Source organism: Tetrao urogallus, assembly GCF_951394365.1.
Source record: "Tetrao urogallus genome assembly, chromosome: 15".
Taxonomy (NCBI): Eukaryota; Metazoa; Chordata; class Aves; order Galliformes; family Phasianidae; genus Tetrao; species Tetrao urogallus.
The window spans coordinates 9,143,266-9,159,425 of NC_136828.1; the positions used below are offsets into that span (position 1 = coordinate 9,143,266).

The following is a 16,160-nucleotide window of genomic DNA, read 5'->3' on the forward strand; positions in this document are numbered from 1 at the left end:
CTTCCCCCAAACTCCTTGGACTTTTCTGCAGCCTGTCAGAACGGGATATGGCAGGTCCTTAAGCGGCTGCCTCCAGCACCAACCCCGCGACGGCGGCAAACAGCGGGGTGAAAAAATCCAGAACTTCTAAAAACAAATTAAACCTAATCCAGAGGCTGAAGGAACTTGGTTTTATGGACTCCATAAACTACTGTATGGGCTTTGTGGAACTCACCCGACTGCACAAACTTCTGCTGGGCTTTTGGCTTCTGGTTCCTCATCCTTCCCACTGCCTTACCAGACTCGATCTGAGCAGTGAGAAAAGGGGCAGCCAACAGAGTCCTGGGCTGCATCAGCAAGGGGTGGCAGTGGGGCAGGGAGAGAACTGTCCCCCTACTCTGCTCTGCCCTTGTCCAGCCTTGGGGTCCCTGGCACAGAGAATTGTGGAGCTGACAGAAGGGGTCCAGAGGAGGGCATGAGGACACTCAGAGGCTGGGGCACCTCTCCTATTGAAACAGGTGGGGAGCCAGGGGTGTTCAGCCTGGAGACTCCAGGGACACCTCATGCAGCCTTGAAGTACTTGAGGAGAGCTTATAAACAGGAGGAGAGCGACTTTTTGCATGGGCAGATAGTGACAGGACAAGGGGGTATGGCTTTAAACTAAAAGAGGGGAGATTTAGATTAGATATTAGGGGGAAATTCTTTACCAAGCTGCAGTGGGAGGCCGTGTGAACACCCACATCTTGCTATGGAAAGGATCTGTGGCCTCGTGGCAACCTCACAGCAGGAGGAGACAGCACATCTCCTGTGCACGAGCATCTAATTACTGCTAATCAGCCGGTGCGGACAGACACCTTTGCACGTGCACGCCCCAACAGCCCCCAGGCTGATAGGTGCACTTCAGGGAACCTCCTGGTGCATTAAAAAAATAATCATAAAGATGCAAATGAGGCTGTGTTATTTCCTCTTCCTGCTCGTCCCCAGGCTGCCCCATACATCACTGTCACTCAGCGCACAGCCGCTGCCCGCCGACAGACAGGGTTGGTGCGTGGCAATGTCTCTCAGCACCAGCACAGCAGCACTTGCCATGATGCTGTAGTATCAGTGCCTTGTGCTTATTTGGGCTCCTCAGGCCATGGGCATTCGGATCTGGTGGGGGCATCCAGCCCATGGCACAGGGTGGGGATGGGAGAGCTGGGAGGTCCCTTCCAACCCAAACATGCTGTGATTCCATGCTGGAGCCCTCTTGAAAAGCAGGAAGCTTTAAACCAACAGCTCCAACTTCTGCACCGTCATTTAGTGCTGAGCAACGCTGCTGGCCGGAGCTTTAACCTTTGCTGTCGTTTTGCTGAGGGATAAGCATACCTAATGCAGATTAAATGAAATTCCAGCACACAAAAAAACTAGCGGGGTAAATATAAAACCATAGCCAAAGAGCGATGGTTATGTCATCACTGAGGAATCTAAGAGGCATCTAAATGAAAATACCACGAAGAAAAAACAGTGAAGTTTGGGGCAGGGGGAGAGAAAGAGGAAGAATGCCAGGAAGGAACGTGAAAACAAGGGGAGAAATGGGGCTGCTCACACCACTGCTGTGAGCCCCAACTTTGTAACACTACTCTACATTCTCCTGGCCATGCCATTTTGCAGAAAAGGCTATTGGACGTTAACAAATTAATTTACAATAATTCCCCTCTTCTCTTCCTTAATGGAGACCCATTTACCTGTCTGTGGGTGCCAGGTGAGGATGCCATGTCCTTATGCAGAACAGAGAGCAATGGCTGCCCACTGCGCCATCACGTCAGGGACAGGCACTACCTCCATCTCTTTAACTCTTGTTATTGCTGAGAAACAATTAAAAAGCCTCACAGCAGCAGACATCCTTTAGGAATACAATTTTTTTTAAAAACGTAATTAAGTTAGCTGAGGCTTCAAATATCCACCCCCTGCCCCACGCACATTGTAAATTCACATGGATTGCTTTCCCTGGTCCAGGGGATGCACGTACCTGGAAGGCCGCAAACCACATCAGCCAGTCCAGGCGGTAATGGTAGGGTGAGATGAAGCACGGCCGTCTCCACAGGTCCCCAGGCTTGCACTTGAAATCAAACTCCTGCCAGACAGCAGCGGGGTCATTGGGGTCTGGGCTGGACGTTCCCTGGAGGATGACTTCGGTTCTCTCCTTGGTGATGCTGCAGAACACAACATCAGGTCTGTTATCTGCCTCAAGTCAAGGGTAGATGTAGCACTTAGGGACTTTGTTTAGTTGGCGTGGTGGTGATGGCTTGGGGTTGGACTTGGTGACCTTACAGGTCCTTTCCAGTCCCAATGATCCCGTGATTCTATGACTTCCGTTCTCTTTGTGGGCCAACTTCTCTTTTTGGCATAGAATCATAGAACGGTTTGAGTTGGAAGGGACCAACTTAAGGCCATCTGGTCCCACTCCCTGCACTGGGCAGGGACACCCACATCCGTGCTCAGAGCCCCCTCCAGCCTGATCGTGGGTGTGTGCAGGGATGGGGCATTGCCACCTCTCTGGGCACCCTGTGCCATTCCTCAACTGCCATTAGCATAGAGCTCCTTCCTTATATCCAGTATAAATCTCCCCTCATTTAGTTTTAAACCATTTCCCCTCGTCCTGTCACAACAGATCCTGCTAAAGAGTCTGTCCTCTTCTTTCTTACAGCCCCCTTCAGATACTGGAAGGCTGCTAGCAGGTCTCCCCAGAGCCTTCGCTTCTGCAATGTGCTCAGCAGCTGGCTCTTAGGGCACCACCACCACCAGTCCCTATGCTCCTTCCTGGTCACAAGAGAGGTTTCACAGAGCTATTCCTCAGCAAGAGAAGGAGGTACTGTATGAACTGCTGCAAATCAAGCCAAGGAAAGCAGAAAGGAAAAAAAAACACCCCTGAAACACAGTAGACATTTTGAATCTGCGCTAAAAAGCACTCAACCTTATGGCAGGTCACACGCATTCCCTCTGCTGCTGGGTTTGACTTCCTCTGCACAGCAAGGTGTAGGACAGTGCAGATAGCAAACTGTCCAGGCCACGCTAAGCCCATGTGAAAACACGACTGTTGAGTTTCCAATGAGCTGGCAGTGATGCTCCATCTACGCAGAAGAGCTGATTTTTCTCACAAACACATAACTCTCCCTTATCCAAACCATGCAGCTCCTGACACCCTTTCATTTTTCATTTCTTTGGTCCTTCCTCCTACAGCCCTAAAACTGAAACTCTGGAAACACACAGACACCACCTTCTCCCTTGATGTTTTCCAGTGATTTTCTGTTTTCCAGCCCACAGAATGCTGCGCATCTCAGCTTATAATTGTTACCTCCGTTTAATAGATTTCTGGATTCTCCAGCCAAGTTCCATATTGTACACTGGGCTGAGTTATGAGCTGTGGCCAGCTGCCCAATGGTTAGAAACACACTGTAAATCAGGGACACCAAATTACTAATAAAAGTATGTTCCTACTGTGTGATTCAAAATATGTCAAGTTTCACATAATCGTATATTCATTATAAGCTGCAATCCTCTTTTTATTGGTTTACATAGGCTGGAATTACAAACATATTACAGCAGCATTTCATCACATGCTCTTTAGGTTCTGGTAACTGCTGAAGCAGAAACCATAGACTGAAGAAGAAAACGAACAACAACCCAAAGAAAACAATCTCCCGTAGCTTCACCGCTCCAGCCTTCAAAGAGGCTCAGGGGTTGTTTCTTTCTCTCTGAAAAAATGGAGAAACCTTTTCCATAACCTTTTAGCACTGGTATTTTTAATTATTTTTTTTTTCCCCCCTCTAAGTTTGTTATTTTTCCTATAATGTCTGCAGTTCAAAACATCGCAGACAACAGCCTATCCATGTGATGTCCTGCAGGTGTGCTCTGCACCTCCAGAGCTCACAGGGGGCTCTGCTCCTCCCAACCTGATGCTCTCATAAAAGCCTTATTACTGCTGCTCCTCCTCCAAGACCTGCTCACAGCCCACCAACCCAGAGCAGCCCCTGGGGAAGAGAGGCAGCAGCACAGCCAAACCCAAGATGCGTGCAGAAAGAACTGGCTCTGTTGTCACCTCTGCAGTGGCACATAAGCCACTCTGCTCATTCCACCTTGATGCCCTTTGCCTTGTGTTCCCCAGCTGCAAGCTTTCAGGACAAGGTTGCCTAATTCTGTTGGCTAGTTCTCCATAAGCACGAGGTGTTTCTCAGCATTTTCACAGGTGTTTTGATCAAGGAGAGGCAGTGGGACAGCACTCACCATGGACTGCAGGTTGCCTAAGCTTGCTGGCCTGTGCCCCAAAACCCAGACTCAGGTTCCTAACGCAGGTGGAGGTGCTTCCCCTGTCCAGCCCCATCTCGCAGCCCTCAGTGGGATTTCCTGAGCTGACAGCAGCAGCCAGACTGCTGAGCCTGTCCTCTCCATCTGTCTTGCTCTTTTTTTTTTTTCTTTGAGCCCATTTATACTTTCGTCTCCGCAGTTTCCTGTAGCAATGAATTCCCCAAGTCACTCGTTGGAAAAAGCACTTCCTTTTGTTGGCCTTAAATCTGCTACCCAACAGCTTATGTGAATATTTACATGAGGGACAGCGAACATGCGCACGGGAAGAGAAGTTCACCATAAATAAAGTGGGCTGGTGATGGTGAGGAATATCCACTGGATGAACTCTCTTATGGATATTTTCATCCCGCTATTACATCTGCTCCATCAGTATAATGAGCTCACTAAAAGTAGCTCAAAGAAAACAAATTATAATTCAGTGGGAAAGAAAACTGCTCCTTCTTCTCTTTCTCTCTCATAAACAGATATTCCAAGTCTACGGCTACTGGAAAGATTCCTGTTTGGATTTAAGGTTATTGGACCACACTTCTTGCTGCTGACAGTGGAGAGCAATACGACCCTGCTGGAAGGAAGCTCTATGAGAAGGACATGGGAGTCCGGGTGCCCAACAGGTGACTGTGAGCCAGAAGTGTGCCCTGCTGGCCAAGAAGGCCAATGGGATCCTGGGGGTCACTGCACAGTGAAGGCAGCAGGTGAAGGAGGTTCTTATCCCCTCTGCTTTGCCCTGGGGAGGTCACAGCTGGAGCACTGCACCCAGTGCTGGGATCCCCTGTCCGAAGCAGACAGGGAACTGCTGGAGAGAACCAAGAGGTCTACAGAGATGGTGGGGGCCTGCAGCACCTCCTGAAGGGGAAAGGCTGAGAGAACCAGGGCTGTTTAACCTGGGGAAGAGAGGGATCTCATCAATGCTTAGTAATATGAGGAGTGGCCTTATAAGCAAGGACATGATTGGGCACAGTGCCGATGTGTTGATTGTTGAACTTGGTCTTAGAGACCTTTTCCAATCATTTTATAACGATTCTATTAAATATCTAAAAGGTGGGAGTCAAGTGAATGGGGCCAGGCACTTTTTGGTGGTGCCCAGCTACAGGACAAGCATCACAAATGAACGCAGGAAGCTCTAAGAGAAGTTTCTTTACTGTGAGGGTGACAGAGCCCTGGAACAAGCTACCCAGGAAGGAGGTGGAGTTTCCTTCTCCGCAGATATTCAAAACCCACCTGGACGTGTCCCATTGCAACGTGCTCCAGGGAACTTGCCTTAGGGAGAAGTTGGACTGATGACCCTATGGTTCTGTGATTCTGCAGTGTGCCATTAAAATGCAATACCTTCCAAAAGCTCCGTAGGTGTTGACTATCCTGAGGGGGTTGAAGGACGTATTCATAACCTGTCTGGAGCTGAGCAGGTTGATGACGACAGGCACGCTGAGGTAGGCGATCAGGAGCCCAAAGGAGATGTTCACCACCCTGCGGATGTGGCATCCTGGGGGGACATGAGAGCAGAGGGATGTGAGTGCTGCCCACAGCCAGCTCTGCCCCGCAGCCAGGAGCAAACAGCCGGTGCTGCTGCCAGCCGCTATCGCTGAGCAGATCTGCCTTTCTCTAAATAGTCTGAGAAAGGGCTAAAAAGAAAAATGTCTAAAATGTGAGATTAATCATTGTCTTGGAAGTGGGGAAAGAACACAGCTGGCACCTGCACCTTGCTCAGCATCATCTCCTGGGCTGTATCTGGCTCCCACCACCCAGGCTCGTTTCTGCCTTTCCCTCTCTGTCCTCATCCTCTCCTCCCTATGTAGTTCCCTACCCCTTATCATTAATGCAGGAGCAGTGCTCTGTTGGCTGGGCTGCATTCACGTGGCATTTGGAGTTAGGGAGAAACCTGCTGCAATCAGACAAATAAGCAGCGGTGACCTCTGAAGAGCTCCTATGTTTATGGCCGTTTTTAATTTGTTTAACATTAACAGCCAACGGATCAGATTCAAAGCAATAGCATGCAGCTTTCCCCTTATCTCTGCAGGAGAGGGATGTTTATTTGAACCCCTCTCAGAAGCTATTAATAATTGTTTAGTCTGAGAACATTTCTGGAGCAGCACTGGATTTGGAAAGGATCTCGCCAAGATGCCTCCCCCATCACTCTGCTCCACTGTGGGGTGCTTGGGCAGCATTTTGTCTCTTTAGTGAACTCTGTAGCTGCAAGCAAGGATCAGGCTCAGCCCCAGAGCACTGCACGATCCCTTAACTGTGACCCAGCTCCACGAGTCAGTTTCTGGCCCTACGCACTGCTTGTCCTCCACCTCCTGCAGTTAAAGGACTCACAGGATCCTGCCCTTCTCAGTCCTGATGCTGCAATTGTCACCGTACCTATGGGGTGACAGCAACGTTGTCACAGAAGGAAAAGGGCTTACTACTGGAGAATACAGCGAGGATGGAGCAAGACTTGGGAAAGGCCATGAGCCAACGGGGTCTGGATGAGCAGACGGGAGCCAAGCACTAGTGGTGGGAATTGGAGCTCCCAGTGGGAAATACGCACATGAGGATGCAGTCAGATCCTGTTAAACCAGGTCACAAGTGGGACACCCTCCTGTCTTCTGCTCTTGTGACCCAGGGGTGAGAGTTCCTCTAAGCCTCTTGCCACACAGCCCATCAGTGCCAGCTCAACAGCCTCTGCTTTGTTTGCAGAAAAACATGCAGAAAACCAAATTCACACTGAATATTTATCCATATTACTTTAAAATTCCTCCCCAATTTTTTTTTGTTTGTTTGTTTTAAATTCCAGCACAGGGACACATTTACAATCCAATCCCAACCAAATATGTAATATAGGACACAGAACATTTAATGAAGCTACATCAGCCTTGTGGGAAGCATTGCCTCTGGCCAATAAGCTGCATTTCTTGGTACGGGAGAAAGGACTAGAGACAGATGCTTTGTCTTGTTGACATTTTTCACTCCTCTGACAGATGTTCAGTGTATTTAAAAATGAGCATCTGTGATTGTTGTTGATATTACAGGCAATTTGTCGCTAGTAAGCGGTTTACAAAAACACTACAAATAAAACTGTACATCTGTTACACAGCCCCATGAAAAATACCCCAGTGCTACTTGTGCGCCTCCTGGAGCCAGGCTGTTTGAAAACTCCCTCCAGAGGGAAGCATCACAGCAACATGAATCCCTGTGGGTAAGCTACAAACCCCCTCGTATTTGCTTTCTTGTGTTCCTGGTATGAACAGGAGTTTGCCTCCACCTTACTTCTGGGGAATCTGGGATGCTCTGGGGCAATTCCCTCCCTGTAGGCATAGCCAGGAGCAGCTGCTCCGCTCTCCTTTTCCAAGCAGGATGTTGAGCTCTCTTTTCAGCCCGTGGAAGAACTGCTGGCCTCACAGTAAATCAATAATCAGTTCCGCTCTTCCTGGAAGTCCAGCCCCATCCTCAGTTACTTATGCTCTGATGCCCATGGGCTCCTTGCCCCAAAACTGCACTGGGTGTTTCATCTTTGACTTTAAATAGTCAAAATAAAATAAAACAGATCACAAGTGAAACGGTGCAATTCTACAGTACTTATTTCAAGTTGGAGTCTGATGCTGGCTGGTGAGCACAAAGCCAGAACCCAGCTGCATTCCCTATGCAGGCAGCACTGTACCTGCACTGGGACATGCCCTCTAGTGGCACCGACACAGCACAGATTTACAAACCAGCTGCTGGCTTTGCACACATCCGTCAGGAGTGCAACGTTCAGATAATATTCACATCCCAGAGGGAACCACGTAGGGGGCAGAATTTTCTCCTTGTCCACTCACGTTTGTTCCAGAAAGAGAGGATAGAAAGCCTTTGAGCTGAACACACCTCTTTGCCACTTCCCTCCTCCCCGGAAGAACTCACCTAGCCCGACGGGGGGTTTCTCACTGCTGCCCTGCAGCTGCAGCACACGCTCCTTCACCCCCCCACGCCCAGAGCTGAACAGGAAGGCCAGGCTGCGGTCATCAAAGCAGGCGATGCTGGGCACGATGGTCAGCCAGTTGAGGAAGCTCAGGTTCCCACTGATGATCAGCAGCACCTAACGTGGAAAGAAGGAAGCAGACGGTGCTGTAGAGTTTGGAGGACGCCTCGATAGCTCCCACCTCTTTGAGGATTTGTTGAATGCAACTCCCTTAAAAACAGCTTTAGAAACGCTTGGAGTGGCTCTGGTCCTCAGTCCAGCCTGGTCTGAGCAGCCCTAAACACACAGCAGCACCCAAAGCTCTCCTCTTGGCTGAGCTGGTGCTCTTCTACCAGGGGAACTCAAGTGCAAGTGTACTGCAATGGGAAAGTGGCACAAGACCCCCTGCTCATCACACAGCTTTGGGACAGGTGACCCAGGCAGGTCTCACCATGTCATGCCTCAAGGAGAAGGCAGAACTCCTCCTGCTCCCAACCCCACACAGCAACAAGGGCTCATTCATCATCCCCATGATGTCCACGTATCCATGAAATCAATGTTTCTGAAACCCTTCAAAAGGAAATATTGGACTTTCTAATTAAAGAGCAGCTTTAAATATAGAAGCATGCTTTTTTTTTTTAAGAGGCATTTTTAATTTTAGCTTTTATTGCCCATTTATGAGAACTTTCTTCATGTGTAAGGAATAGAAAGTGGAAAAATGTGTGAGCCTCTGGAGGAGTCTCTGTAAATATTTGTGTACACTGGAAAAAAGACCTTTTGTAGGTACACATTACTTCTTCTTGCTATTACAATGCCTTGAAAAACAGAAGGAGCCTTCTTGCACCCTAGTTCTCCAGCAAGTCCCAATGAGTGCACAGCAGTGGTGTTTGGGCACAGCCCATTTGGCCTTGGCCATGAATCACATCTTCGCAGCATATGGCTTCATTTTGCAGCCTTCCCTCAGCTGCACGATGTCACTTCCTTGCCATTTCCATCCACGTGCTGCAGTGAAGATGCAGCTGCACCTCTGCTCAAGGTACACCCCAAGCTCCACAGAGCCTTTCATTGCAGCCCCATAAACCAAGCACACAGAACAACTGCTGGTTCTCCTCTGTAGCACCCAGTTCCTATTGCAAGCAAACCATGCACACAAGTCTCTGTACGCACAAGCAATTTCCCCAAGCACAGCGCAGAGATTTTTGCTCCTTATCAGAGGGTGTGCTGCCCTACATGTCATGTTCCATTCTATCTGCCCCACTGAGTTCCTACAGCCAGCAACCAGTCCCATGAAGATGCTGAGAGCTGATCCAAAACTCTTTGCCAGCACAACAGCCACCAGTCCAATCCTTTCCTTGCCAGAGCCTGACTGCCTTGCCATCGAGTAGGAATGTGCTGCAAGTAATGCAGGGTGCTGGTGTACAGCAGAGTATGGGAACCCACACATAGAGACAGGAAAAGCAGCTGATGACTGCTCAGGACTATTTCAGTTTTGAGAACTATCTGGATTCCTGTCCCATAAGTCACATTACTTAGAATTTAGCCCTGGCTCTGCTAATTAACTAGCTGCTCTTCAGACATATTAAAACAAAAAGGAAAAAATAAGAAAGAAGAAAGTCCTATCATCTTACCCACAAAAAAAAAAAAAAAAAAAAAAAAAAAAAAAAAGAAGACAAAGCTGACTTCATGCATTACATATTGAAAAATAATGCTCTGATGTAATAAAGCCATTTAGTTTGCAGACTTCAGAGCAACTAATGAGAACCTCCCACCTTCCAGCTGGGCTGAAAGCTGTAACTGATTGGTACCATGATCATTCTATTTAAGGAACACTTCTCCATTACACAGCTGAGCTTTATCCTCCCATGAACCGTTCACTCATGATTTTTAGTGCAGTAGTCAAGGAAGACTTTTCAAGACAGCAGGAACAACGATGCCCCAGCAGTGGGGACCATACTGCTGCCAAATTGGGGTCACCACTGCCTGCCCTCAATCTCCCACCAGTGAAGAAGTGACGGAGCTTTGGGGGAATTCTGAGCACTGTGGACACACGGATACCCCGCAGAGGAGACCCAGTGAGGTGACCCAATGATCTGACCCAAAAACAAGCGGACCCAAATGGGAGTTGGACTGGATGACCTTTAAAGGTCCCTTCCAACTCAAACAATTCTATGATTCTGTGAACTGTAGGCAGCTGGAGACTCAAGGGAAACATCAGATGACTGCTGGTGAGCTGGAGACCATCAGAAACTTCCCATTTCCCCCATGAAGCACTCCTTTGAGTCTGCCTTAACATACACAAAACCCCACGACGAACACCACCAAAAAGCTACAACCCAAGTGGTGGCTCCTTGGCTGGACCCTGGGAGATACCATGAAGGCTGCAATGTGTTTTATGCACATTCCTTCCAACTGCCCTTGGCTCTGAGCGAGGCATCTCCTTCTGAACAGAGCTCTTCTGGGACTCATGGGGAGCAAGGGCTCCGTGGGAGCTCCACAGCCTTTAGGGATTACCCAGGGCTTGTTATCAGGATTCTGTTACACTCACGTAACATGAAGAGGCTCTACTGCAACATGGACCAACATAGTTTGGATTTGCTAGGCCCCATGGTAAGACACAGTTCCTGTTCTGAAGAAATCTAAATCTAAAAGTACAGGGCAAATAAAATTAGAATTTAAAACAGCTGTGTAACAGGCAGTGAAGGGAAGAATTTTAGCACCTAATTTCAACAAGTCTCTCTGGGGACATCACCTTACAGAAACTCAGTCAAGATCACCTAAGGACTCTTGCAGCAGAGCCCAAAATAGGACCAAATCTCCCAATTACAAATGCAATGCCTTAATTACAAGTCACCCCAAAATACCTACATGCCCAAATGCTAATCCCCTACGGTTTATCCTTGAAGGCACTTGCCCAGCGTGCCCAGTCCTCCCCTGAAAGAGGCTCATTTTTGTGTACTTGGTATCCTGTTGGGGGACCTATGCTTGAAAATAAGAGGTGGCCACACAACATACGATTCTACAATCCAAACATCACCAACACGCTCAGTTCTGGCCTGACGACTTTCAGCTTGCATTGTATTAAAAATATGTAAAAAACTAATAAAAATGACAACAAATAAATGTTAAAAACCTTATCATTTATGTCCCTTTGAGATCGGCACTTAAAAAAAACCCAACACAGTGACTTGCAAGTTACAGTTTTCCAAGGCCATGGCAAGAATTTGCAGCAGCAGGTCCACATAATCCTTAAAAAAAAGAAAAAAAAAAGAAAAAAAGAAAAAAAAAAAAGAGATCTGACCAATTGCAGTAACAAAAGCCCTGACCACTATTTAGTAAAAACAAAAATAAATTAACTTATTTATCCTGAGTTGGATAATTATCCAGGACTACGAGGAGGAAGAAAGCATTTAAATCTGAATTACCCACACATGTTGGGTCTTGAACATAACATGTTGTACTCAGAAGAGTAAATAAGCTCTGCGTTCCCCCTGTGACCCGTACGCAGTTTAGCTTTCAGTTCAATGCATGTTAATCAGCCTGCATTCATTAGCACACTTCTCAGTTAGCCACTTTGTTAGCGAGCCCCGATGCTTTATTTCCCATTTGATTTGCCTCGCACAGTCACAGTAATATCACGAAAATCGGTCTCCACTTTGCCACTTCTGCTGAGGATCGCTTTACAGCTTTGCACGGAGCAGCTGGGTGGTCCAGCAGAGGCTTTGCTCAGTAGTGATTCACCTCTTTATTGCTTGGAAGTCAGAAGCAAGATATCTTATTTCCACCAGCCCTCAAAAGCAGGGGATTCAAAAATAATACAGGTTTGGTGATTTCTGGTCCGTGGGTGGAACCACGAACCCGACACATTTTTAGCTGCAGCTCTCCCAGCCATGAGCCAGAAGGCACAGGAACGCTACCCCTGCCTGAGGGGGTACACAGTGACTCCCAGAGCTCTGTGCAAATAAATTCCAATGGCACCCCTGCTCGGAAGCTGATGACCAGGAAAACAGTTATTCACAACAAGGAGGGCTGGCTGTCCCACCAATGTTCCATAGCAGGATGCAGGTGGTGGCTGTGAGATCTGTCCAGCCAACATTAGGGCTGAAGTTCTGCTGAGCAGCCACTGCCTTCTGCAGTACCCCAGGGTCAGCAGATCATCTGTGATTCCAACCAGTGCTTGCTTTGGCTAACAGTACCCACTTACAAAAGTCTTTGCTTTCACCATGAAACGTCCTTAGCCTCTGTGCCCTGCCCTCCTTGCTGCAGCAAAGCAGAGCTGGGTCGGTTCCTGCTTGCTCTCAGGAACGTTGGAGTCTATCTGCAGCACAACTCGTGGTAACATGGTTCAAAGATCTCTAAGAAGGGAAGCAAAAAGCATGCATGCTCAGTGCTGGCCAATTTGAGGCACATCCCCAAGCTTCCCAAGATTTTACTTCCCCACGGACCGAGCACTTGAATCCCTGGCAATCATAGAATCATGAAATGAGTCAAAGGATGGTTGGGTTGAAAGGGATCTTAGAGCCCACCCACTTCCAACACTCCATTGTGTGATGGTTGCCCCCCACCAGCTCAGGCTGCCCAGGGCCCACCCATGGCATCGGGCGCCTCCTGGGATGGGAAACCCACACTTCTCTGCGCAGCACAGCCAGAGCCTTACTGCCTCCGAGGGAAGAATTTCCCTTCAACATCTGACCTAAATCTCTACTCTTTTAGTTTAAAACCATTCCCCCTCATCCTATCACTATCAGATCATATAAGAAGTCACTCTCCAACTTGTTTCTAAGCTCCTTCTGAATACCAAAAGCCCACAGCAAGGTCTCCCCAGGGCCTTCTATTCGCTCCACAGCGGAGGTGCTGCAGCCTCCAAGAATCTTCATGCCTTCCCCTGGATCCATTCCATCGGCTTCAGGAGATGTTCAAGAGCCACGGAGCTGCAGGGCACAGCAGTGTTGCTGCTCCACTGCTGATGCGTGCAGTAACTACAGCCTATATGTACTGTGCATCATGCTCACACCAAGCCAGCTACATTTCTATGGAGAGGTGGGAACGTGGAGGACAGGCTGTGATCTCCCAGTTCTGCTCCGATTCCTGTTTACCAAGTGTCCTTCTCTTGCTGGAAGATATTTAAATGTGCAATTATAACAAACAGATGGTATCAACCCCTGTGGTGATTTTTAAAAATTTTTTATTAAAGCACAGTATTAATCACGGTAATTGGGTAGGAACTTTAAGGTTATAAAACTACAGCATGTCTAATGAGCGAGCTCCTTATAGGAGGAACTGAGGTTTTTAATCTAATAATGTCAGTTTTATGGATTATGACTGGAGTTTTATGAAGTGTGATATGAAATACTGTGGATTCATGGCTCTCACTGGATTAATTTGGAAAAGTAGTTTTCCTGGTTCTAGGCCCAAAAACAATTATTCCTTACATTTCTGTCCCCTGCACTGTTACCAAACCCCTCTGTCAGAAAATGGGCACCTACACCCATAACTTTTTTACAGGTTAGACTTCTTTGTTTGGCTGGTTTTTATTTTTTAAATCACAGATTGTTACAAACACACAGTAGGTATGAGAAGCTCAGATTCTCTGTAGCAGACTGTATGTTGGTACAGAAGGAACAACGGGTTGCACGCCACTAAACATGGTTGAGGGCTGTTAAGTAACGGGCACAGAAGAGCAAGAAGTGAGGTGCCCATAAAGAGTATGATTTTTAACAGAGGAAGCTACCCAGCCTTTTCTGCTATCCCAGGATAGCAATGCAACAGAATGAACCAATCTCTTCCCAGAAGCCCAGCTCACTGATGGATCCAGAACCACAGTACCTTGGTCCCAGCAGGTCCCCAGGGTCACACCTTGTAAAGCTATAATGGGTTGAAAAGTACCACAATAGTAGTGGAGGGACAAAATCTTCAGCTACAGCAAACAAGAATAAGCCCAAATGCAGCAGCCACAGAAATGAAAGAAAAGAGCTGCTTACCTTTTGAAGGCCTCAGGCAGGTAGGGATCTCCAGCAAAATCCCCTCATCTTCCCTGCCAACCCTTAAATGAGGTCTGGGAAGGGGTGGATCCTGGCTGCACCCCTCCCAGTCACTCAGGTGCATTGCATTGCATTGCATGCACCTGAGCTCCCCTGGGTTGGCCCTGCCTTCCCATCAGGTGCTCAATCACTGTTTCAGGTTGTGACTTAGCATTTCTGCTACATAGGTGGACCAGTTCAGCAGGTCAGGATAATGATGACCCCTCTATCTTCTGGACATGCCACTGGACCTCCCAAAAACTAAGACTGCTCTTCAATGAACTTGCACGTCACCAAGAATAACTTAGTTGTTAAAGCTAGGCTGTATGGCTTTATGAAGGATCTGAAGCAAAGATGAACCATGCTCCCTGAACCAGCTGCATTCGCTACAGCAGGACCAGCTGGTCCCCATCCCTATCTCTCATTGAGCACACTGTAGCTCCACAGCTACCTGCTCCTCTTCAACCCACAGCTCCACCAGCAGCCAACCTCCTGCTCATACAACAGCCTGAAATTCAGAGCACTGAAAGCCGGTCCTTCCTGGAAGAGATAGGGAGGACAAGCCTCAAAAGGCAAATTTGGTTTTCATGTGCCTCCAGTTACTTGCGTACCGTGAAAACACAGCCTCCCACAAAGAAAAACAGGCTATCATTTCCCCATCTGGTTCCAGTTTGAAAAATACTTATATATGTAGTTTTTCCCAACAGTTATTGTAGGCATGGGCAAAAAATTCCCAATAAATGACAACAGCAAGAACATTTAATTTTCCCTATTATTAATTTGATCTCTTGTTAACTTCTTAACTCATTATTTGGAGGAGGATTTAATCTCTGCTTTGCAGAGCACAGAAAAAATACACAGGAAATAATTACCTGTCCACTTGCTTTCTTTTACACAGCAGAGAAAACAGTTTTGTGAATCCCAGAGAAATTCAGAAAGCTATCAGGAGGACCAGGATAAAAAGAAGCAAAGGGAGCAGTGCCAGTAAGATCAGACAGAGCAGCGGCTTGCCTTCAGCTTGCTTTTGGACAGGCTGTGCATTAGGTGATCTCAGCCTAATGCACATTACGAAGCACAGCCCACGTGCATTTCTGTTTTTTCTTTAAACACAACCTGCTCCTGCTTTCCCAGCAGAGAAGAGCCAGTGAATCACCCTGAGCAAGGGCACGGCGTGGGCTGCGCTCTCACTGCAAGCACCTCCAACTTCCTCCTCATAGCAATTCTGACAACCAAGATCTATGAGTTCGTGCTTTTTTTTTTTTCCTTCCCAAACACAGGGCTCAAATAGCCTCAATGCACTTCCTAAGCTCCAAACAGACGCTCTCCCTTTCTCCATCCCTTACCTGCTGGGAGCACACCTAACCTCAGGACACTGGGCACCCCTCAGACACCTCTGCCAACAATTCCATCGGCCAAAAAGGGCAGAAACACCTCCTCAGCTCACTGGGAATACTGTGGAGTCAGGAAATAGCCCAAATTTGCTATCCCAAACATGACTTCATAGGCAAAGGCCGTGTGTTTCCTTCCCACAAGATGACAGGAGAGAACCCACATATTATTACCACATTTAATACAGAAATACGACAATAATAAACCTCAAGCCATGCTTTGCACAGTTGCACAAACGCCGTGCACCTCCAGTTGGTGAGCGATCCCTCTGCATTATGCAAATAATTCATTTGGAGCCAGAGCAATTAGCTACAATTCAGTGCAATGTATAACTCATACACACAGAGATTTTAATTTTTCTGAGCAGCCAAGACTGGGCCTTAAACAACTAAATAAAAAAGACCAAGATTTATGCCTAAAAAAGAGGCAAATATTTATAGTGTGTACAACCACTCAACAGTTTGGCTCTCTCCTGAACTTATAAATGTATAATGCAAATATTGATGAATAAACTAAGT

At 47.5% G+C, this 16,160-nt stretch overlaps 1 protein-coding gene across 1 annotated transcript in view; it reads right to left on the reverse strand.

Moving 5' to 3' along the window:
- The window catches only part of LMF1 (lipase maturation factor 1), a gene marked incomplete at its 5' end in the record, with an annotated part of 160,126 nt that overhangs the window by 14,142 nt on the left and 129,824 nt on the right, over window positions 1-16,160 (reverse strand). The window contains 3 exons of the mRNA XM_079542668.1: window positions 1,988-2,171; window positions 5,650-5,803; window positions 8,200-8,374. Coding sequence (XP_079398794.1) covers window positions 1,988-2,171; window positions 5,650-5,803; window positions 8,200-8,374 — 513 coding nt within the window. The remainder of the gene's footprint in view (window positions 1-1,987; window positions 2,172-5,649; window positions 5,804-8,199; window positions 8,375-16,160) is intronic.